The sequence below is a fragment of the Pyrus communis genome, chromosome 2 (genome assembly GCF_963583255.1).
Source record: "Pyrus communis chromosome 2, drPyrComm1.1, whole genome shotgun sequence".
Taxonomy (NCBI): domain Eukaryota; kingdom Viridiplantae; phylum Streptophyta; class Magnoliopsida; order Rosales; family Rosaceae; genus Pyrus; species Pyrus communis.
The window spans coordinates 6,694,349-6,719,230 of record NC_084804.1 but is presented as its reverse complement, the minus strand read 5'-3'; the positions used below and the strand labels follow the sequence as shown (position 1 = coordinate 6,719,230).

Here is a 24,882-nt window from a genome sequence, read left to right as displayed (position 1 = left end):
TTGGGTCGACACGATAACGAATCGGGTCTTATCGGGTAACCCGATAAGCACCTGTTAAGATAACGGGTTGGGTCGGGTATACACGTGGGTAAACACGATACACGATAAGCAGAATATTATTTTTATAATTTTATAACCCTAAAAAAATACTGTAATAATTATATACATTAATTTTACAATTTTATACCCCTAAAAATTATAATAAATATATATATATATATATTAAATTAACTATAAAATTTATAATAATTATAATAATTATATATACTATAATAATTATACCCCCAAAATATTAAGTCTATCTATACTAATTTTATATATATATATATATATATATATTAAATTTTATAAATACTATAATGCATATTAATTAATAATTTAATATGCATGATCATGCATTTGCCAACTTGCCGCCCTTTTTGAAAAAAAAAATGGAGGGAAAATGAAAATGTTAAGAAAAGTTGAAAATAAAACAAAAAAGTGAGGGAATTAGGGAAAGATGTTGGAGGGAAAAGTGAAAATGATAAGAAAAAGTTGAAAAGGAAACAAAAAAGAGAGGGAAAAATGAAAATTAATAGAAGTGGTGAGAATTTTTTTTTTTTTTTTTAAGTTATTAACTTTTTATCACACACATGACTGTCATTATATCTCACTATTTTTATAATGAACACGTGACACGTGATGTATGTACTATTCTATGTACCAGTCAATTATAATTTATACGTACAAAATAAATAGATTTAAATCTACTTAATAAATATATATATATATACACACACACACACGGAACTTGATTGATGGCATACGAATTCTCCAAAACTAATTTCAACGATCCAAACTGTCAAAATTGTTTGTATATGCTTGGAGATCACATCAGCAAAAAATCACAAAAAAAAAACATTCAGAGGTTAAGTAACGGGACAAAGTTTTTCAACGGTTATAAACGAAAAATCACGATTTAACGGTTATTTTAACTCCGATTTTGATGATTTTTTATAACTACACTCCTTGACCCTATATGAATACAATGAATGAATTCGATCTTCAATTTAAAATATTTACACAAGTGGATACCACAAAATCTTATGTTATACTTAATAAAAGTATAAATAAACTCTAAGTGTTAGTCAATCTATCGTTTTACGAATTCTCCAAAACTAATTTCAAAGATCCAAACCGTCAAAATTGTTTGTATATGCTTGGAGATCACATCAGCAAACAATCACAAAAAAAAAACATTCAAAGATCAAGTAACGGGACAAAGCTTTTCAACGGTTATAAACGAAAAATCAAGATTTAACGGTTATTTTAACTCCGATTTTGATGATTTTTTATAACTACACTCCTTGACCCTATGTGAATACAATTAATGAATTCGATCTTCAATTTAAAATATTTACACAAGTGGATACCACAAAATCTTATGTTATACTTAATAAAAGTATAAATAAACTCTAAGTGTTAGTCAATCTATCGTTTTACGAATTCTCCAAAACTAATTTCAAAGATCCAAACCGTCAAAATTGTTTGTATATGCTTGGAGATCACATCAGCAAAAAATCACAAAAAAAAAACATTCAAAGATCAAGTAACGGGACAAAGCTTTTCAACGGTTATAAACGAAAAATCAAGATTTAACGGTTATTTTAACTCCGATTTTGATGATTTTTTATAACTACACTCCTTGACCCTATGTGAATACAATGAATGAATTCGATCTTCAATTTAAAATATTTACACAAGTGGATACCACAAAATCTTATGTTATACTTAATAAAAGTATAAATAAACTCTAAGTGTTAGTCAATCTATCGTTTTACGAATTCTCCAAAACTAATTTCAACGATCCAAACCGTCAAAATTGTTTGTATATGCTTGGAGATCACATCAGCAAAAAATCACAAAAAAAAAAACATTCAAAGATCAAGTAACGGGACAAAGCTTTTCAACGGTTATAAACGAAAAATCACGATTTAACGGTTATTTTAACTCCGATTTTGATGATTTTTTATAACTACACTCCTTGATCCTATATGAATACAATGAATGAATTCGATCTTCAATTTAAAATATTTACACAAGTGGATACCACAAAATCTTATGTTATACTTAATAAAAGTATAAATAAACTCTAAGTGTTAGTCAATCTATCGTTTTACGAATTCTCCAAAACTAATTTCAACGATCCAAACCGTCAAAATTGTTTGTATATGCTTGGAGATCACATCAGCAAAAAAATCACAAAAAAAAAAACATTCAGAGATCAAGTAACGGGACAAAGCTTTTCGACGGTTATAAACGAAAAATCAAGATTTAACGGTTATTTTAACTCCGATTTTGATGATTTTTTATAACTACACTCCTTGACCCTATATGAATACAATGAATGAATTCGATCTTCAATTTAAAATATTTACACAAGTGGATACCACAAAATCTTATGTTATACTTAATAAAAGTATAAATAAACTCTAAGTGTTAGTCAATCTATCGTTTTACGAATTCTCCAAAACTAATTTCAACGATCCAAACCGTCAAAATTGTTTGTATATGCTTGGAGATCACATCAGCAAAAAATCACAAAAAAAAACATTCAGAGATCAAGTAACGGGACAAAGCTTTTCGACGGTTATAAACGAAAAATCAAGATTTAACGGTTATTTTAACTCCGATTTTGATGAATTTTAACAGCTACACTCCTTGACCCTATATGAATACAAAGAATGAATTTGATCTTCAATTTAAAATATTTACACTAGTGGAATTTCATGATGTTCGATGTAAATTGAAGATTTTGTAAATGGAGGTGTAAACTTTTAAGAAAGACTTACAATCTTAAAAACAAAAACTCTTTATCCTTGCACATTTAATATTTGTAATAGATTAGTAGTGTATGTATTATTTTTTTTATTAGGCTTTCATTTTCGAGTGTAGATATAGTACTTGAACGAGAAATGTTTTAATGTTTTCAAGTAATATTTATGTCGCAATGTGTGGTATGTGCAAATTGTAAAAAAATATATTTTTTTCTTAACGGGTCATAACGGGTCGGGTCACTTTACCCGTTGGGTAAAGTGACACGACCTGTTAAGGACCCGTTAAGATAACGGGTGTGACACGACACGACCCGTTAAGATAACAGGTGTTACACGAAAACGACACGAACACGACAGACACGACCCGTTTGCCAGGTCTAGGCACCCCGTAAACCTGAGCCGTGGCAATCGCATCCTTTCGCCCTCTCGCTCTCCCGAAGAAGTAGCACCCGAAACCCAGCAGTATGGTGAACAAAATAAAAGGCAGAGAGATCACCACCACCATACCCATGTCTCCCCTTCTTCTTCTAGTTTCTGCCACTACTTTCACTTCTCCAAAGCTCTCCTTCTTTGTTTGAGTTCTGATGAGACTAGGAGGGAGTATTATATATGTGTGCGCGCGCGCGCTGCTATGTATGTGTGTGTGTGTGTGTGTGTGTGTGTGTGTGTGAGTGTGTGTGTGTGTGTGTAATTGGTACTTTGTAGAGTGAAGTATGATGATCTGGAGGTTTCTGATTCTGTCCAGAAGAGCAAAGTGAGTGACAAGAAATAAAAATGTGGGACTGGAAAACGGTAGGCTTGCAACGTTCAAATTCTACCGGTCACTTTTCGTGGGGACAGTAGAAACGAATAAAATGTGGGGCCTGGACTTGTTGCCTCAAGTGATCTGGCACTGGCAGTTTCACGCACGAATATGCTTCCAAATGTAAAGAAAAAAGGCACAAAGACAACTAGACAACCACCATAGCCTTAGACGGCTTGATGTTGCTTTGGAATCTTTGATTGATCCGAGGTTATTTTTTAACTGAGATCTGCTTTGGTGAGCATGAACTTCCCTGCATTTTGGTTTTATCCGTCCCCACCGTTGAGACCACTCATGTGAGAAAAGTGACACTTACATGGCAGTTTTACCAAAGATCCTCCTCAGGTGACACTGACCGATCAACAATTAACAATCAGTCATTTAAAAGAGTTGGCTTATGCAAAAACCCTACCGAACAGTCACATTAGGGTGACACCATAATCAATCAACAATCGACAATAACTCATCAAGAGAAAACTCGTAGCTTTTGTTTATAGGCACCTACTAAGGTTGCTTATGTTTTATTATACGTACTTTGCTATCGGATAGAAAAGGGCGGTTCTATTCACACCTATTTTTACCTCCACCCGCTCTTCTCAATTTTGGACCGTCAGATCGAATGAATTAAAAAAATATCAAAAGACAAAAAATAACAAAAAAAATGTGTGAAAAGTTAAAATGGGAGTGAATAGCACCAACTATAGAAAAAGAAACATCCATTTTTTTCCTCTTAATTAAAAGAGGAGATTTACACTGCAACTTACTAACACAAAATTGACATGTAAGTTTGACAAATATCTATAAAATCGTATCTTATTTTAGATATACATCATCATAGCCAAAACCTCAGAGGTAGAAAAGACCCAAGGACAAGTACAGGGTGCATAAAGGGATAAAAGGAGCGTGCGGAAATTATTTCTCATTATTTATCACCTTCCTTCTCCAATAATGCCAGTGAGCAATGATTGAGTGACGTTTACAGGAGAAGGTGCAAGGTCAACCCCGGGGGTGTTAACACCACTTGCATTGCTGCCTTCGGGCTGATAGTTGAGGCGAACATTACTGTACTTGGATGCAGTTGATGGGGTATCATCCTTCATCAAAAAGCTACCTGTTGACAATGTCGTTACATCTTTAAAATCATAATCTGTCAAATAGCTCGGCTTCGACATGACAGTGCCTATGTCAATATCTCCAGAGAGCATTGCCACCACACGTGACATGGATGGCCTCGTCATCGGTGATGCCTGCGTGCACAGGAGAGATGCTCTTATCAATCTAGTCGCTTCAGTTTCGTCAAACTCTGTCAATCTCGGATCCACCAGCCCCAGAATTTGGTCGTTTTCATGTAGAGTCCATGCCTGAAAAACATTATGCCATGGTCCAAGGAAAGGGTGAATAAATTTTTCACAACAATGCCAAAATAAAGCTAGGGGAATGCAATTCCTACCCATTCAAGAAGATAAATCTTTTCTGGATCTAAGTTATTGTCAGAGTTTGGCCTCCCACTGAGGATCTCCAAAGCAACGACTCCAAAACCAAACACATCAGCCTTCTCTGTCAAATGTCCACGCATTGCATACTCTGGTGCCAAATAGCCTCTGCAATGCAAGATAATAAAATGTTTGCACAATGTTTCTTGAGATCATTAGTAGCATTATTAACATGATGTGTATTAAAATTTCATGCAAGTATAAATGTGTGTGGCTATAATATATGTAACCTACGGAAAAACAATAAAGGATGGCTTACATTGTCCCTGCAACCCGGGTGCTGATGTGGGTTTTCTCGTCATCATAAAGCTTTGCTAGTCCAAAATCTGATATTTTTGGGGAGAGTTCTGCATCGAGCAAAATATTACTGGCTTTGACATCTCGATGTACAATCCTTGGCCTTGACTCCTCATGAAGGTAAGCAAGTCCTCTTGCTGTTCCGAACAATATATTGAATCGAGTAGGCCAGTCAAGGTGCAAGTTACTTGTCCCTGAAATATTTGTGAACACATCCAATCAAAAACATTTTAAAAAAATTTTAGAGTGCATGAAATTGCAGAAAATGCTGCTTTTATGCAACCTAAAAGTAGATAGGTTTGTACCAAAAAGTGCTTGATCAAGGCTCTTGTTTTCAAGATACTCATAAACCAAAATGCGTTGGCTGCCTTCGATGCAGCATCCATACAATTTCACTAGATTTCGATGTTGCACAGCAGATATGGTAGCAATTTCAGATACAAATTGACTCTTCCCTTGGTGAGATGCTACTGAAAGTTGCTTCACAGCCACTACTCTCCCATCAGAAAGTGTACCCTACAATGTACACAGAAAGACAATTTAGTGACATGAAAGGAAAGAAAAAAGGAGCTATATTTTCCTCTCACTTGCTCGCTCTTTCTCCATTTCTCTTGTCATTACATCAAGTACATGTATTGATGTAATACGGATTTCACCTTATAAACAGGGCCATATCCTCCCTCTCCTAGCTTATTTGAAGGATTAAAATCTTCAGTTGCAGATCTTAATTCAGCATAACTGAAAGTATATGGTCGCGGGCCTAGTCCTAGAATATCTGCACATTCATGAAACAGTTGACATAAGTTTTACTTTCGTGAAAGCATTCTTACTTATGTGTGTTAATATTAGGGCAGCGAAACCTGAATTGGGTACCAGTAATGATATGGTCGTTTACCTTCATCGTCTTCTTTTTCTGATCTTTTCCTCCTCATATATAGAATCGCAAATATTAATAGCAAGCTCACAACTCCAACAGGAACTGCAATACCGACTATCAACCCAATCTTGCTCTTCTTTCCTGGAGTAGTTGGTGGAAGCCCGGCAACTGTTGGTGTAAAATCTGAGTGACAAAACAGACAAATTCTTCAGTGTCAATTAATAGCAGAAAAATACATTTAAACCACTCACAGGAAATCTCTATAAGTTAACACATATTATACCTGAAGCAGCATGGACAGCTGCTATTAGCGGGCCGTAATCACCTTGATCAGGTATGCAACAAGTCCCTTTACCAGCCCAAAACAGATGAATTTCAAGATAATTCTCTGACACGTTAACATTAAATTTTCTCACAACAGCTCGGTTAACACCACCTGCCTCCGACGATATGTCAAAGTCCTTCGTCCTGCGGGTACCCTAACAACCAAATGAAGAGGTAGGTGATAATTCTAGTCTCCTTTAAATCACTGTCTTTAGTTGATGTAGCTTAAAACATCGAAAACCTGTCCAATGAGTATTTACTTCAAATAAGTCAGAATTTTTATTCTATAAGTAGCCTTACCTGAATATAGATATCAAATACACGCCGTCCTAGACTTTGCCATTTTTGCGAAGTGCGACTTTCATAAACCGTCTCTGCAAAGTGCAATGTTACAGTGTAAGGCCCATTCTGAAGGCCCAGGCCATAGTATCTTAGTGATCCTGGGGACACTCTTGAAGTTTGGAAAAGCTCCGGGGTCACATCTGTTCCGGTGACTTGTGCAAGGGTATTTTCCAGAAACGATGGGTCCTTTCTGTCAGAAAACAAACCGGCATTGCTGACAGCCCATTTCTCTGTACTGGTTACATTGAATGTTGCTGGGCCAAGAGCTGAGTCTTCAGTCTCATATAATATGCCATCACTTCCCGTCAGTTGTTTTCCACCACACTTGATTGAGAAGTTTGCATCTGTAAAGTTAACGTCAAATTGAAGACTCTTACTAATGTTCTTCAGTCACATATTTCTACCCAGTTATGCGTATTACTGAACTTATGAAAACATGCTTGCAATCTATATCCATATGTATATATAACAAGAGAAGCAATGCCTTTTCCTCTAACATGACGTTGTGTTAAAATAGTAAATGATGGGTGACATAAGAGCATATTACATCGTGGGGCATTTCGATTGCATGGAAAATTTCTCTGGAGGCAATTCAATCCAGGAAGACTGCAAACAGAGAACAATTATTATTTATCCAAATAGAATCATGTAGTGGAAGAGTAGTGATAGTATTGCTTGTCTAAAAACGAGTAAGAGAAACTTCAACTCACGTTATGTTTGAACTGTCAAATGTGAAGTTGTTGACCACTAAGTTCCTGCATAAATCATTAATCAATCAACATATAAAGAAATATATCTTTATCAAATGAAAATTCCATGTACAAGATCAAAACTTGGTAGGCAAGAAGCACTGTGAAAACGAATCTCAGCGGTAATTTTTTGTCCGAACATATTATGGTGATTTAAACTGTAAAATGAAGGTGAAAGATAAAAGGACACGTACAGTTGCGTTATTGTGATCACCCATTGGGGAAAGCTTCCTGATAAAAAATTGTAAGACAAATCTCTGCAAATAACAAAATAGAATCAGAAGACACAAAATGCATGAAAGTTATTAAGAACTTGTGTAAGATAAGATTAGAATGATTACGATTATACACAAACATATACATGCACCGTGCATTCTATATGACTACTTTAAGATACGAGGACTTACATAGTCTGAAGTTGATTGCTCTTTTGGCTCGGAAGAGGTCCGGACAGACTATTGTTTCCAAGAAACCTGGCCATTTTGATTATAGTAGAAGGCACCCAAAAAAGAAAAAGAGATGAACAAACAAAAGGTCAGATTTGCACAAAATCTAGAAGGATTAGTCCAGATCTCCAATCAAAGTAGGGAATGTTAAAGATTTGATAACTTATGTATGATAAGGCAAGAAAAAGATAATAATAAAGACAGGGATTACAAGGATGTAAGAGAACTCAAGTTGAACAAAGAACTTGGGAGTTGGCCTGTCAAATTGTTGAAACTCAGATCCCTGCACACCAACGATAAGTTGAGAGGAGCAATCAGAATGAAAGAAAACTAATTGGTCTCGTTGGGATTCAAGCTTATATTTGCTGGTACGTACAGTGTCTGTAGGCTTTGAAATTCTCCAATATCAGATGGGATGGTACCAGTGATTAATGCGTTTCGTAGTTTTCTGTATTCCAAAAACATAAAATTTGATAAAAAGTAGAAGGAGTAAGATATCAAATTTCAAAAGGAAAAAGCAGTTAGATGAGAGTATCTGGATCGATGAGAATCTTCACTTACAAATCAGTCAAGCTTTTCAGATTTTTTATGAAATCAAGAGAGGAGCTCCCATTGTATATATCACTGATTCGCCTACATCATTATATGCAAAATAAACTGAAATCCCGTCTTCGAAGAAAGAGAGAGAGAACTACAATTTATGCTACATTTGTACTTACAGAGAGTTCAATGAGGTCAGTTGAGAAAAGCTGGTTGGTATTGGGCCTTCGAAAGAGTTCCCTTGAAATCGCCTACAGAAACATATAAGAAGCTTGTGAACAAATTATCCATCTCAGGTCTACTTTCATAAACTGCAAAAGATCAAAGGTTTCTCTACTTACAAATCAGTGAGTTGTGTCCAATTCCCTATGAAATCAGGTATCTTTCCTGAGAAAGGACTGTCCGATGCCCAGCTAAAATTCAAATAGTTGACTTATACTAAGCTCATCCAAGAAAAGCAATCTCAAAGTACTGGATAAGCGAACAAATCTAAAATACGATTTAAGAGCCGTTCTTACAGCTTTTGCATCTTGGTGAGCTTGGCAAATGTTGAAGGAATTTCACCACTGAGTCCACAGCTGTCCATGTAACTGTGAAAATCATAAGGCAACTGATTAATACCCATTTCATACGATAACGTGCAATTTTGCTCATCCGTAAGGAATTAACATGTAATTCAAATTTGATGATTTAACGAAGCACTTACATTCCCTCGAGCTTGACTAAATTACCAAGTTCTGGAGGGAGTGTTCCGGAGAAATTATTTGATCCGATGCCCCTGCAAGTCATGTTGAACAGGCAAACACTTACTTGAAAGCAATTATTGAAGAGTGATAGAAGGTTCTGTATCTAATGTTTACGACACAAAATTTTATTGTATGCTCTCTCATTTTTCATGGCTTACAGCAGAGTTAGCTCCGTAAGGTTTCCAAGCTCCTTGGGGATGGGCCCAGAGAATGAATTGATGCCAATTGACCTGAATGGAGATATCAGTTAGGGAAAGATAAGCACCATTAAACTTAATTACATTACATAACAGGAAACTAGTACCGCATTATTCAATAAAAGCATAATGATTTTTTTGTAGATTATGGCATAAATAGTAGCAAAAAGGCGTAAAGAACATAACTGTAGATTATGATATTCAAAATGAAGTATACAAATTGCTACGGGTCTCATCAGAAGTATGAGTACTTAAAGAAATGTTCTCTCACTACTTACAATTCAGTCAATGCAGACATGTTGCCAATGAACGCCGGTAGGGGACCGGTGAAATAATTTTGATCGATTTTCCTACAACAATTGAAAGGAAGTTTAATTGTTAACTCTTAATCTTCCAACATCACCATATTTTTGTTGAAATCCCACATCGGCAAGAGAAATAAAGAAAGAAGAGTTTAAATATTCAAATCCCACTCCAACTAATACCGAGGCCTTTTGGGATAAACCTCACACCTAACGGATTGTGCAGGTGTTACCAAGGTCGAGACAATATCGGTGTTGTTTGAAGTGAGCCTTTTGTCCATCTCTCTGATAATTCTACAATTTTTAATATCCAATATACGATTTTGATGAACCAAAAACAGAGAAGGGAGTTGAAAAAAATTCATACAAAAATGTGAGATATCTCAGAGCCACAAATTCTTCTGGAAACACCCCTCGTTTGTTTAGAGCATACACTCTCCTGGAAAGCAAAAAGATTGAACATTTAGAACTACATAAAATGGAGCGAGACAGTCAAATTATGACGTTAATATATATAGGTAGCAAGTGAAAAATCAGCAGTGGCATGGAAATCTTGTTCATCAAGAGAGAGTAGTTTAACATACAGTTTGGTGATGTGGCATGTAGCATTGTTGTCGTAAGAACAGTCGCAAACGATGGCTGGGTTGTTTTCGGGGTTATCAAAGTCGGTGCCGTTGATGGCAGATCCACTGCAGGGTTCTCCACTGATATTCCACAGCCCCGGCACTGCTTGTGTGTCCCATTGTTCAAATATTGAGTTCAACGCACTCACTGCACTCTCAGTTAATTCAGTCCTTGTGTGTATTAGATTATATCACACCATAATTTGACTTGTGTTACCACTTACCAGACTCTCTCGAACCAAACGAAAGATCAAATTGATTATTACAAAGGAAAATTACCCTTAATTTTTGGATGTTTTGTATATGGGAAGAAAAAGGGCTTTACAATAATTTCTTCGAAACTTCATTTCATATTGTTGAAGAACACTTAAAATGTCATTTTGTTGAGGGAAAAAAACCCAGTTCCTGGTCAAAAACACTTAAATGTGGCAAAGTGTGTGTGTGTGTGTGAGAGAGAGAGAGAGAGAGAGAGAACCTTCAGATGGATCAGTGGTAGCATTTTGAGCAAAGGACAGCTGAAACCAGAAGCAGCTGAGGAAGCAGAGTAATAGTATCCTCATCATCAACTTTATCTTCATATTGTACATGTGCAGAACTTGCTCTCCTCGACGGCGTGAACTTAAACGACCAACACTTGAACTGTTGGTAAGCGGTTCGGCTTCTAGCTCAAGTTCAGTCTCAAGCTAAGTCTCAGTCTCCAGCTAGCACATTCCGATTGGCTGAATCATGCACCGCATGTAAGAAGAAGAAGACCATTAGATTTTAGTCATATATTGATAACGTATACACATACAATATATTTTGTCCAAGTTGCTTGATCAAATGGCGGCCACTTTTTAAATTTCCCACCTGGAGTTGGCCAAGACTGTGATCATATTAGTTGAATTGTATATTGTAATATTACACATTGAGCTGCTTTAGTGTTGAAATATTTATGTACAATTCTAGATTGTTAATATTTTTCTGGTTGAAAAATCAAGGGATTGACTTGTGGATAAACATTCTTGCTCAGTTGGTCAATTACTGTAATTATGGAGAGGGATTTTTCTCGATAGCGAAAGAACAAAGGATTAATTCTTTGTTAGTTGGTGATTTTGATATGCCATCAAATGTCATTGTGACAATTCTTAAACTAATCACATTATTATGTCTAACAAAACACACTATTCGATTAGTTTTTTATTTTTTTCTTTCTAAAAAGATGGGCAATTAGTGGTTCAGGCTCTGAATAGGCTAGTTAAATATTGTACCCTACCTACCAGTAATCTTATTCAAACAAGTACGCAGATTATAAAATATCGAACTTAGGAGTTTCACGATTAGCTTAAAATATTGCTAAAATTGCATGTATGTTGTAAGTTTGTCCGGTAAAAGAATAATATTTCATTCATAATTTTGTGTATAAATACAACGATAAAATGAATTTTAGATAACTGGACGTGGACTTTTTCAAAGAAAAACAAAGGTGGGATTTTCAAAAAAAAAGAAAAATCTCAGGTGGAATTTTCAAAAGTTGTGGCCGTACTGAAAATTCAATCGGGATGAAAATATCTGCAAGTTGAGTTGAATGGAAAAGACTCTTGCCGGATTTTTTTCGGGAGAATCCGTGATCGTGTCTATTTATCGTACCTTATGCAATTAATTTTTGTTAAATATTATTTATATTTAATTTTAAATTTTAAATAATTTATAAATGCATAATTTACAATAAACGAACATCATATCCTCGTATCCCGCTTTTCCGAGTTGAATGATTCAGCGAGAAAAGTCAAAAGAGGATATGTTTTGGATGGATGTCATCCCCGGAGCAGTTACATCCGTCCCAATCCGTTTTGGATTGATGACAGAAAGTTAAACCGCCACGTATGAACCCATCACCATCCCACCCATCTGGCGTAATTATTTCGATGGCTTGTTTTTGTTTAAAGCAAGAGGAGGTAGGTGATGACTTGCTGTACTGACGTTATAATGGAATCGGTATTTAATTAATAATTTTAATTGGCATTAATTATGTACTTAATTAAAAGTATATATAACTTAATTGATACCAAGAACTATCATTGGATTATACTTTTAGTCTAAAATGGGCAGCTCAAACTAATAAGACTTTACGTTTTACGAGAGTTGACAAATAACGTCTAACGTATGCAATATTATCTTAATTTTACAAAGAAGTTGTTTCCACAACTTAAACTCGTAACCTTTATGGATCACAAATGATCAACATTTTCACTACGCCAAAACTAGACCTCAATTGTAACTTTAATCTATAAACAAAATATGGAACACTGGTTATTGAGGCTAATTCTTTAAGGATTCTTATTAAAAGGAGCATACGGGCAATTCTCATATTTACTCTTCTTAAAGGTACTCCTCGGATTTTGGCCAAAGATTCTTACAGAGCTAGTGTGAAGGACTAACGCTTCACATTTGTCGAACTCATACAATACTTTTAATAGATCTTTCATTTGTAGACTAAAACTACAATTTAGTATCAATTCACAAACCAGTACTATGATTTTCTCCTTTTCAATGTTAGGGGAAAAATATTGTTCATATCAAAGACTCATACCCATCCTCGCAATCGTATCAATAAGTAAAGGATAATGCTATTTTCTATTTATTTTATTTTATTCATTCTATCTGACGATCAGAAATAAAAAAAAAATGTATAAAAAAATAAAAATAAGTATGTAGATAACATCAATATAAATTTATCTCTCTTTAACATAAAATAAAACTTATAATTTATATTAACCAGTTATACAAATTGGGTAGGAAAGGGAAGGAATACACATATTCTGCCAAGTTACATTGGTGTAAAGACACGTAGCTTGCACCGCATGCAATGCGATCAAGTTGCGGCCCAAGTTGATGAGTTTTCCATAAAGTTAAATAAGTTTGATCATGGATAATATATTAAATGCATAAATAATTATTAAATATTGCCAAACCACAGCAGTGTTTTAAATTTTTTAAACTAAGCAAACAGACGGGGAAGTGGAAAAATTAACTTCCCATTTCTATTTTTTCTACTTCATTAATTTTTTTTGATTAAAATCTAAGTTATTAATTATTTTAATAATAAAATATTTTTTTATTTCTAAATATATTCAATGAGGGTTAAAAACATTACGGTATATTTATAATTATAGCTAAATTTTTTATTATATATTTTTATTTTTAGTTTGTATCCATTTTTAATTTGCAACCTTTCTTTTAATTTATACAAATTTTCTTTTCAGTTTTAATTTGTAACCATATATTAATTCTTTTTTGTGCCCATAATTTTTAAACTTTTATTTGTATATGTATCCATAATTTTTTGTTTTGCTACATGTACCCATGCTAATTATATGTATTTATTTTATGTTTTAAAATAAATCAATAATTATTTTTCAAAATAAGTTAATAATTATGTGGGTACATTATTTTTTGCTATAATTTTTGTGAAAAACAATATTACTCTAAAATTGATTTTTAAGTATTTATTATATTTTTAAAATATTATTTAAATTTGTTTAAATTTCATAATTTGTGGAACATTAAATGTATAAATACATGAGTTAAATATCTTAAATGATGCTAAGAATCTCAATCAAATTATTTAAACAAATAAAATTTTAGTCTATCAATTAGATTGATTTGGGATGAAAACCAAAATGACCATAGGGAAATATACTGCTTTTGATTGCATCTGTTGGTTACAGTTGAGGATGAACTTCAACATTTCGAAAGAGAAAGATAGCTGGTTAGCGGTTGATCTCCTGTATTTTATATGTGCATATCATATGAAGAGAGAGAGAGAGAGAGAGAGAGAGAGAGAGAGAGAGAGAGATACCCGACCTGCTGTTGAAGCAGAAGATGGAGGAGCTGAAGCAGAAGCAAGCAGCAAACTGGTAGGAAGATATCAGCGATGGTGGCTTCTTCGCCCACTAGCTCTGAAATTCATCCCCTCTCTCCTCTCTCTTTATTCTACTATGAGTGTACGAGAATGAAAATGACAATTCCCACTTGCATAAACCAAAATATATATGGCCTCATGGGAGTAGTATATATAATTATATATAGTGGCATGATTAGTCTTAGCCAATGTCAGTCTCTGTATTCTTCAAACCAGCAATTTGTTTATTCAACAACTATAGAATAATTAAAATGTAGAACCACGAAAAGTAATATGATATTTATGCATTTTATTATTGGTTTGATCTCATGTCTTCTTTTTTTTTTCTAAAACTTAATTCAATAATGCTACTTTTTATTAAAAAAGAAAAAAAATGAAGTAATTAATTTTTTTTTCCTTCATATTTTTAACTAGATGTAAAAGCTATTAAACCTTAGAACCTAAACAAGTTCCTGCCCTTTAATCCAATTTTCCCTTTACTTTGTTGAGATTCTGCTAATTTCATTTAGCCCTTCATGTTTCTCTTTAAAAAAAAATCGTAACTTTGCCCCTTTAACTCAATTTTGACTTCACTTCGTCGAGATTCTACTAATTCGTGAAAAATGAATGGAATACGTGACATGTTATACATTTTGTTTATATGCATCCATTAAAGCTAAACATCCTATGATTCTTTAACTTTAATCAAATTGGAGCAATGATCCATTAACTAAAAATCTATTATCATTAGTCTCGTAACTCATCAAAGCGTGTAGCTATGATTATTTTCGTTAATTTTGTCAGAATTTTGTCAAAATGAGTTATGTTGAAAGGACCATTGCTACAATTGGGATCCCTCAACTCATCAAAACTTCTAGCTATGATCTTGTTCATCAACTTCGTCAGAATTTTGTCAAAATGAGTTATGTTTGAATGACCATTGCTACAATTGGGTTAAAGTTGAGGGATCATTGCTCCAATTGGGTTAAAGTTGAGAGATCATTTTTCCAGTTAGATTAAAGTTGAGGGACAAAGGGTAATAAATTTTTAGTTGAGGGAACACAGTTTCACGTTTTGATAAGCTAGAAGCTTAATGATAATGAATTTTTAATTTATGAATTATTACTTCAATTGAATTAAAGTTAAGAAATCATTACTACAACTTAGACACATAAAAAAATTTAAAATTATAAAATAAAATATATAATGTTTCGCTTCGTATTCTGAGCAAACTGAAATCTCTATAGCGAAAAGAGTGAGTTGCTAGCTATTGAAATTCCCTAAGGTATTGGTAATTGTGTTTAATTAAAAGATAAAAAAAAAAAAAATTTATTGTCAATTGAATGAGTTGGGATGCCAAACTTCAAATTTGACCTCTGTTTGCTTTTTCATTTGTTGGTCAAAACACCCCTCTTCCACATCTCACGTCTATCTTCTGTCTCACTCGCATTTCTGCAGACGAACTGACTCAGAGAAAGGACGCAGCTGACAGCCCTCAAGGTTCAGATCTCTCTGTTATAGCTTTCTCTAATTAATTAATTCAATTAAGAGCTCTGTTTCTCTTTCTTTTTTTTTCTTTTTTTTTAATTTTTTTATCAGATTATCCTTGATTTATGCGTCTGTTTCTGAATTTGTGAATAACATGGGAATTTGTATAAACTGCTCCTGAATTTGTGAAGAATATGGTTGTTTTGATTCTCGGAAAATATTTATGAAATTTTGGTTTATGTTACCGTCTCTGGGTTGATCTGTTTGTATGCAAGTTCTCATTTTTTCCCCTCCATGGATGTAATTTAAGGGTGTACTGCTTGATTCCCAGGAAACTTTGGAAGGAAAATGATAGAAAATGCAATGCAAAATATAATTCAACTCTTTCTATTTGTGAATTTCTGTGTGTTTGGTTAGAACCTAAGGCCTTGTTTGGTCTCTAGGATCGGATTGGAATGGATGAAATGAAAATGAATCGTATAATTTTTCATATGATTAAATTGATTTCTCAATTTGGTATGATTGAGATCTTCTCATGCTCTAGTAATATCATAAAGGGTGACTCCAAGCCAACAAGGCTCCAATGAGCGATCTTTCTGTTGCGCTAAGGCTTGCCCTCGTTTTGGTAATATGGTAGAATATGGATATATAACTTGTTCCCTTATGATCTTTTTCTGTTTTTTTTTCCCAGAGTTGCATAATTTTGATCAAGAACTATTATTTTTATTGGGATTGAGACCCAAAAAAAATCCTTTTGCAGATTAAAATTCCGAAAGAAGAAACGCTCGTAGGCATCAAATCGGCAACAGAAGTTCGAATCGAAGGCGGTAGTTGAAATGAAGAAAGAAGGAGCCGAGGAAACAAGTATGGAGATAGTGAAGAAGTTTTTGGAGAAAGAAGGTGAAATGGCAATCGCCATGGATGGTCTGCCCGACAAGTTCTTTGAGCCCTTCATCCTGAAAGGCATTAACGTCGATCTCCTTGAACCCGGACACATTGTTTGCTCCTTCACAGTACCCCCGCGTTTGGTGAACGGGGGCAATTTCTTGCACGGTGGAGCCACCGCAACCCTTGTGGATTTGATAGGATCAGCTGCAATCCTCTCCTCTGGAGCTATCAGTTCCGGAGTTTTGGTGGAGATCAATGTGTCGTACTTGGATTCGGCTTATCCTGGCGAGGAAGTTGAGATCGAGTCCAGGACGTTACGTGTCGGGAAGACTGTTGGTGTTGCCAGTGTTGAGATCAGGAAGAAGAAGACTGGGAAGATTGTTGCTCAGGGCCGGCATACAAAGTACCTTGCTGTTTCTAGCAAACTCTGAACAGCTAGGAATTTGAACCAAGACATGCTATTCAGTCAGTGTTATGTCAAGATTTTTCGACATCGAATAATTTTTTCTGGAGTGAATGTAATACAAGCAACGCTCAGTTAAATTTCTCTCTTACTGATACAAATAGCTAAAGAACAATACAATATTTTGCAAAGAGTTGGCGAAAACCAGAACAGTTAACTGCTTAAGCTTTTAGATCATAACATGATCCAATCCTCAAATTTGTATTCCTCAGACAGATACAATTGTTAAGAACCAGTAAATGCTTCTCAAAAAATTCTCAAAAAACAGGACAGATAATCAGTTAACCCTTCGATCACAACATGAATTCACTGAATCACGAAAAGTTAACCAAAATCAAGAAAACAACATTGACCATTTGAATCACAATTCGTCAAAATCATATCCATCGTCGTTATTATATCCCTCATCGTAATTGTATTCTTCATCATAATTGTATCCATTATATTCGTCATTTGCAACATGTGTATCATCGTCGTAGCCTTCTCCGGCTTCAGCCTCTTCACTGTACATATTTTCATGTTCGAGCTCCTCATCATGACTAACTTCAAAATGAATCTTTTTCTGATTTGACAGCCGCTTACCGCTGCCGCAATTAGACTCTTTGCATTCTTCAAATCCAGGTCGCTGAAAAACAGACGGAGAAAAAGGTCAGATTAAGCAAATTCAGGATACATTGACAAGTTCTGGCCGATGCTCGTAAAAACAGACATTCTAAAACCTCTTAGGATTCCTAACAAGGAATTACAATTGCAAAATTATCATATATGGCCAAAAAACTATCAACCATATAACAAGATATAACATTTCCTATTTCCTAAAGTCTTCCATTAGCTGCTCGATTAGCAAACAACCTGTATAAAGATCATGGTTTCACATATTTAGGTTTTATCCTGCCATAGCTTGTACAACTTCAATAGACCTTTATTCCACTATACAAAAATTGGTGTCTGCCGACTGACCAGACATAAACAAGTAACTTGTGACGACTGTCAAAGTTTGACATACTATTAGTCTACCAGGTTTGTTTGGCTCTTTTAGTCTTTTGCAATCTGCATTAGGTTCACAGGCAACGAGACATATAATGTTTGACAACATAATACGCAAATTGCAGAGCTATGAGTACCGCAAGAATGATTCTAAAATAAGCCAGTAAAAAGATACTTACAAGCTTTTCATTTAATTTCTTCAAAGCATCAAAGTCGATTTTCGAACTCAGCCTCTGCGAAAAAAGAATGCCATGTAAATAATTGTTGGATAAGATATAAGTTGCATCATGCTGGAGGAATAATACTTAAACGAAGCATATCCATCAGCTAATTCCCTTACCTCCTTGTTATTTATCACAGTAGAAACTTTAGCGGTTTTTTCTGCAGGTGCAGCTTTCTTGGCTTTTCTGGCTCGTTTTCTACTCTTTCCCTGCCAAATTTATCCATTGTATGTAGAAAATTAGAAATCGATAAGTAAGGCTCAATGCTGGCAGTAAAACAAAGACAGATAAACAAAAGGGAAAAACTAAAAAATAAATCAAATGCAGATAAGATTAAAAAAATACTAATTTGTAAGCAGGTGTGACTCCAATAACAGTTGAGAATTTAGGCACAAACGGCGAAGAATGGTGAATAAGCTGAATGAATCTTCCAAGCATACACTTTAGAGAACAATGCATACATGACAGTAGAAAAATGCAAAGATAAACTCAAATGAAGTCAATATTGGGATAAACCACATAGCTAAGCTAGCCATATCCAGTGATATAATGAATAAATTCAAGGTTTTGGTTAGAAGGTCCTTCTTTGAAAGGAATGATTTTACTGCAACGAAATGCATAAAAAGTGCAAGCAAGACACCATTTCCAAGACATGTGCTCTATCATAACTGAAATTGCCTATTTAGTGGGGCTTAAGGATTCAGAATTTGTTGTTTTATGTGCTTAGGATCTTAAAAGAAGTATTGTTTGTAGATTAGCCATAGTTTCAAAGATTAGGACTAAAAACAAGTTAATTGTCTGGAAGACAAACTGTTTGTTGCAAATTTTAGTTAGCAGCATGCTTTTTGAATTTGGGGGTTAAAAGTTAGAGAAACCAGAAAGCAAAGAGAGGTCAAAGATTAGGGTTTTTGAATCAAGTACGAAAAGAGAGAGTACAGAAGTACTACAAAGAAAGAATTGAGTTAAGAACTTCCAAAAAATCACAGAGCTAAAGAGTAAAGGAAGAATGCAGAGGCAAAGAGTGGAAGGAAGAAAACCAGAAACCCATACAAGGAAAATGTATACTAGTACGGTCATGATCAAATGCAAAATCCGCTCAATCGTTCACTCTGAACAGTCGTGGCCATAAAAAACATAGATGAAAAATAAGAACAAAACCATCGAATAAACAGAAACTACGAAATTGCCTAACATTGCACCAAATCCTTGTGAAAACAAATGTGCCAAAACTTACAAACTTGCAAAGGCATTACCTGATCATAGTCCTTGTTAAGTACTTCCCAAATGAATCTTTTAAACCGCGCCGCCTCCTTGCTGTTAAGGTACCCAGCAACCTAAAAAACAGAAGCATGAGTTCTTCCATATCGAAATTCACAAACGAAAAATAGAAGCAACAATCACATAGGAATCCAAATCGCCATACGGACTACCGAGTGGGCTATGCTGGAAGTGTTCTCTGATGGGCTGGTGGGTGTAACTTTCAGGATCTCTGCTTTTGCGTTTGATTAAATTTATCCCCTTAATTATCAGACATGGAAAATGTGGTCGATTGTCATGAACCAAGAACTGAACTTTTCACAATAACTACGAAATAAAATTCCAACAACGTCGCATGCAAACTAAAAATTCTTATTATCATCGAAATATTTGAGCACCTACCTAAAATTCATCAACTTATGGAGAATGGGCAGACACCATTCGACGAAAACATTTCAGAAAATTGAAAGAAAATAATAAGAAAGCAATGCCTGCTTTATCTGCATACCTCGGAGTCGTCGATATCTGAGAGGCTTTCTGAGACATCGCCAACCGCAGTTGACATTGAAACTTGCCGCCTTCTTTTGTAGACTCTCGGTTCTTTTGAATTTTATGTAATTTTAGGTCTTGGGTTTTCCAGTTTTCTTGGAACTAGAATTTATATCGACAGTAATGTCGGCGACCAAACGAACCGACCTAGTTCAGTTTCCCCTTTAGAACTGGAATGGTGGAACCCAACCATGCTGTTCTCTTGTTCAAATCAAATCAAATCAGTCCAGTTTTGGTTCTGTGAATCAAACAATAAAGTAAGTAAGTTAGATGTTAGAGGTTAGATCTGGTTCTAGTTTCATTTTCTTTTTATTTTAATGAAAAAAAGGTAATCACTGACTAAAAGCTCAAAATCTACTGGGCTAGGCCCAAAATAGTAGGAAAAATTAATCAAGAAATCAGAAAAACTCAGCCCAATCTGAAAATCATGTTGTTGTTTTTTTTTTTTTTTTTTTTTTGTTTTGCTTTGTTTTGTTTTTGGTAAACAAAACCATGTGGTAAACACAAACGGCATGAATTACATCTTACATTGTAGAAATACATTACTATTCCTACTGTTGGAATCAAATTCGCGCATAATCGTTGATATACGAATAATCGTTGGAATCTCTTGAACATCGATAAATAGGAGAATTGTTTGGGGGGATGTAACTAAATTCGAAAATGATTGCCTACATATCTCCTCGTCAAAAAGGGAGAATCAAATCGCATGTAATTCCATGCATGAGTTGGATGAGCATGTAGAGATGTGTTTGAACATGTACATGTTAGATGAGATATCAGATATGCGTTATATCTCCTTAGAGGGAACCCTAGCTTGGATATTTATAGATGAGATCTTTCAACTCTTTGTCTTGCTTTGCATGAATGCTTATGCATATTTAAAGCAACATATGAAAGCCAATATTCTCATGATTATCCAAATGTAAAGTGTAAAACAATAATTCATTTATCAATCCAAACACATAAAGCATCATTAACGTCAAATAAAATGATATCAGCAAGAATTAAAGTTAAATAGGTAAAAGATTATATTACCATCATGTTGTTGTTCTCCTTAAAATTTCATTATTTCAATTTTAACACTTTCGTATATTTCGCCTTTCATTAATTCTTGTTCTTTATTTTTAGTGTGGATCAGATTCAAAACCCTTTTACCCACACCAACTCACATTTTTTTTCTTCTCATTAACCGACTCCCTCTTACCACTTTCTTTCTTTTCAACTCTCTCCCAACCTTCCAAAACCTCATTATTTTCCTTCTTTTCTTCCAGTTCTTTCCCTTCCGGTAGGCTATTCTCACACCTTCACTTCCCACAAACACCCCCTTCTTTCTCTTATCACAGATGACAAACTACAAAACAACACTCTTCTCTCTCTCTCTCTCTCTCTCTCTGTTGTTTTCATTTTTATTAACTTGTTGCTCATACTCTTTTCTTTTCTTTTCTTTTCCTTGCCTTTCACAACTCCCTCGACACCTCTCTTTCTCTTTCCTCCTTTTATGCTTTTCTTCAAACCCTTATCTTCTTTAATATAGCTGAAAATTTGCATATGTAACAAGAGTAGAATTGGTGAGCAAGATAAAATGGAGATGTAGGCCAAAGAGGCTGGCTGAGAAGGCCAGCTCAACCTTATTAAGGATACTATTGTAAATTCATCCTCAAGAGATAATACTTAGAGACTAAGTAAAACTGTTAGTTTGTTATAGGTTTGTTTTCTCTTAGTTAGAAAGTGTTGTGACTTGCTTTTGGCTCACAACTAGTATATATACTCATATTGTAAACTTATTCCAGTCGTGGACTGGATCGTAATTCTAATCGGAGCAATCAGTATAATCGAGGTAATTTCAGGCAATCTAATTCTCAGAGGTTTTCCCACTTTCATCGAGGCAATAATCAGAGGTTCAATCGTGGTGCTCGCCCGAATTTTTCATCCACCCGGAAACTCTCGTGTTAAATCTGTCGCCAATCTGATCATGAGGCCTGCGCCTGTCCTCATCGCATGGATCCTCACTATAATACCAAGTCCTCTCAATCGGCTTTGGCTGCTAGCACCTCCAATCCTTCTTCTTCTCCGTGGATTGTCGACTCCGGTGCCACCTCTCACATGACCAACAACTATGCCACGCTCCAGAATCCTGAAGCTTACACAGGCCCTGAACAAGTGTATATTGGTGATGGCAAAGGTTTGCCTTTCACTCATTCTGGCTCTTCTCTTCTTACTGCTTCACCTAGTAATTTTGCACTCAAATCTGTGTTGTATGTGCCTGCTCTGAAACACAATCTTCTGTCTGCCAATCGTTTTTTAATTGATAATCAAGTCTCCATGCATCTTTATCCATCTCACTTCGTTGTGAAGGATCTTTCTTCGGGGAGGATGCGTTTTAAAGGTCCTGTTCAGCATGGATTCTATCAGTTTCCTCCACATTCTTGTACTACTGCCAGGCATCTCGCTCTCACTGCTGCTCCCAAAGCTTCCAGGACTCTTTGGCATGGACGATTGGGCCATCCTTCTGTTGCAGTTCTTAATAAGCTAGCTTCCAGCTCTCGTATCTCTATGTTACAGAATAAGAGCACTTCTCTTTGCTCCTCTTGTGTATTAGGCAAAAGTTCTCGGTTGCCATTTGTTTCTACTACTAGTACTACAAAGAAACCCCTAGAACTAATTCATACGGATGTTTGGGGCCCCTCTCCTATTGCTTCTAAGGAAGGTTTTCGGTTCTATGTCATATTTGTGGATGACTTTACTAGATATTGCTGGTTCTACCCTCTGCGTTACAAATCTGATGTACTCTCGTGTTTCATGCAATATAAGTCATTGGTTGAGAATGTTTTGTGTACTAAAATAATTGCTCTAAGATCTGATTCTGGTGGTGAATTCTTGAGCACTCAATTTTCCAATTTCCTGGCTCAACATGGCATTCAACGTCAATTGTCCTGTGCTCACACTCCTGAACAAAACGGATGTGCAGAACGTAAACATCGCCATCTTGTGGAAACTGCAAGAACTCTCTTGGCAGCCTCTAAAGTCCCTCATATCTATTGGGTTGATGCGTTTACTACTGCCATTTATCTCATAAATCGGTTGCCTACTCTATCTCGCCCTTCTCCTTGGGAGTCTCTTTTCCAGAAAGCTCCTAATTATAGTACACTGCGAGTTTTTGGCTGCTTATGCTTCCCATGGTTGAAGCCTTATATTTCTTCCAAGCTGGATGCTAAGAGCAAGCATTGTGTTTTCCTGGGGTACAGCCTTCACCATAAAGGTTACAAATGTCTTGATCCTGGTACAGGGAGACTGTACATCTCTCGGCATGTGGTCTTTGATGAGGTTCAATTTCCATTTCATACTCTTCCTCCTCCTCCTCTCTCTTCCCACCCTCCCTCTACCCTCTCCACCTCTCCTATACCATCTTCTCTTACTTTTACCTCAATCCCTCCTCCTTCTTCTCCTCCTGTCCCTTCCCCTCAACCTGTCCCTTCCCCTCAACCTATCCTTTCCACTCACCCTCCTCTTCACCCTGTTTCTTTCTCAGCTTCCCCACCCCCTGCCTCTTCCTCCCCACTGTTAAACACTCATCCTATGCAAACTCGCTCAAAATCTGGTATATACAGGCCTCGAGCCCTCACTGCCACTAAACATCCTCTACCTTCTCAATTGTTACCAGATTATCTTCCCACCACTTATCTTCAAGCTTCCAAACATCACCATTGGCGCACTGCAATGCAGGAGGAATTTACTGCTCTCTTACACACTCGAACCTGGTCATTGGTTCCTTCCCATCCCTCTCAAAACCTAGTGGGTTGTAAATGGGTCTTTCGGATTAAAAGGAAGCCCGATGGCTCTATTGATCGTTATAAAGCCAGGCTGGTTGCTAAGGGATTTCATCAACAAGAAGGTCTTGACTACACTGAGACCTTTAGCCCTGTGGCTAAACCTGTGACAATTCGTCTTCTCCTTACTTTTGCTGTTCAATTTGACTGGTTCTTGAATCAACTTGATGTCAGCAACGCCTTCTTGCATGGTACTCTTTCTGAATCGGTCTTTATGCAGCAACCACCTGGTTTTCAAGATCCCTCTAAACCGAATCATGTCTGTCAGCTCCATAAATCCTTATATGGTCTGAAACAGGCTCCTCGAGCCTGGTATGATAAACTGCATGCTGCTCTTCATTCACTTGGATTTGTTGGTTCTCAGAGTGACCACTCTCTCTTCGTCAAAACGGATCCTTCCTTAATCTTCATCCTGGTTTATGTGGACGATATTTTGGTTACTGGTCCTTCCTCTGCTGCCTGTCAAGCTGTGATTCACAAACTCAGTGCTATGTTTCCCATCAAGGACCTTGGAGCTTTACACTACTTTCTTGGCATTGAGGTCAAACGTTCCTCTACTGGCATTTTCTTATCTCAAACTAAATACATTCTTGATTTGCTTACTAAAGCAAACATGGTTGGTGCCAAGCCCTGTGCAACACCCCTTAGCACCTCCAAACTTGATCATGACTCTCCTCCTCTTGAAAATGTTACCGAGTATCGATCCTTGGTAGGTGCTCTCCAATACTTAACCTGGACACGGCCTGATCTTAGTTTTGCTGT

General features: G+C 35.8%; 2 protein-coding genes and 1 pseudogene across 3 annotated transcripts; 1 reads left to right on the top strand and 2 right to left on the bottom strand.

Annotated features, from left to right (window-relative positions):
* Positions 1-4,284: 4,284 nt before the first annotated feature.
* Positions 4,285-14,558, bottom strand: LOC137726501 (probable LRR receptor-like serine/threonine-protein kinase At1g56130). Its single transcript, XM_068465435.1, has 25 exons — positions 14,401-14,558; positions 11,030-11,273; positions 10,516-10,702; positions 10,299-10,370; positions 9,908-9,979; positions 9,591-9,662; positions 9,393-9,464; positions 9,205-9,276; positions 9,028-9,099; positions 8,866-8,937; positions 8,708-8,779; positions 8,523-8,594; positions 8,358-8,429; positions 8,108-8,173; positions 7,895-7,957; positions 7,662-7,706; positions 7,499-7,557; positions 6,910-7,295; positions 6,569-6,764; positions 6,304-6,468; positions 6,065-6,183; positions 5,714-5,924; positions 5,371-5,602; positions 5,069-5,219; positions 4,285-4,979 (listed from the first exon to the last, which is right to left on the bottom strand). The coding sequence occupies exons 2-25, from the start codon at positions 11,139-11,141 to the stop codon at positions 4,548-4,550; spliced, it is 3,144 nt and encodes a 1,047-aa protein (XP_068321536.1). The 5' UTR covers positions 11,142-11,273; positions 14,401-14,558; the 3' UTR covers positions 4,285-4,547.
* Positions 14,559-15,792: 1,234 nt separating this feature from the next.
* Positions 15,793-17,426, top strand: LOC137726504 (uncharacterized; annotated as a pseudogene).
* A 32-nt stretch (positions 17,427-17,458) lies between these two features.
* LOC137726503 (uncharacterized) lies at positions 17,459-20,552 on the bottom strand. 2 transcript variants are annotated; one of them, XM_068465437.1, is made up of 5 exons: positions 20,250-20,552; positions 19,738-19,818; positions 18,604-18,693; positions 18,443-18,496; positions 17,459-17,901 (listed from the first exon to the last, which is right to left on the bottom strand). In XM_068465437.1, the coding sequence occupies exons 1-5, from the start codon at positions 20,304-20,306 to the stop codon at positions 17,638-17,640; spliced, it is 546 nt and encodes a 181-aa protein (XP_068321538.1). In that variant the 5' UTR covers positions 20,307-20,552; the 3' UTR covers positions 17,459-17,637. The 2 variants fall into 2 exon arrangements, with proteins under 2 accessions (XP_068321538.1, XP_068321539.1); XM_068465438.1 differs by lacking the exon at positions 18,443-18,496.
* Between the last annotated feature and the right edge of the window lie 4,330 nt (positions 20,553-24,882).

What these genes read in the sequence shown, in the direction of transcription:
- LOC137726501 (XM_068465435.1), bottom strand. Translation starts at nt 11,141, where the DNA reads ATGTACAATATGAAGATAAAGTTGATGATGAGGATACTATTACTCTGC. An exon ending in CTCACCAAGATGCAAAAGCT is followed by an intron (nt 9,100 to 9,204) that starts GTAAGAACGGCT and finishes TTTGAATTTTAG; the next exon opens with CTGGGCATCGGACAGTCCTT. An exon ending in TGGACACAACTCACTGATTT is followed by an intron (nt 8,938 to 9,027) that starts GTAAGTAGAGAA and finishes ATGTTTCTGTAG; the next exon opens with GCGATTTCAAGGGAACTCTT.
- LOC137726503 (XM_068465437.1), bottom strand. Translation starts at nt 20,306, where the DNA reads ATGTCAACTGCGGTTGGCGATGTCTCAGAAAGCCTCTCAGATATCGAC. An exon ending in CAGATATCGACGACTCCGAG is followed by an intron (nt 19,819 to 20,249) that starts GTATGCAGATAA and finishes TCTGTTTTTTAG; the next exon opens with GTTGCTGGGTACCTTAACAG. An exon ending in CTGTGATAAATAACAAGGAG is followed by an intron (nt 18,497 to 18,603) that starts GTAAGGGAATTA and finishes CTTTTTTCGCAG; the next exon opens with AGGCTGAGTTCGAAAATCGA.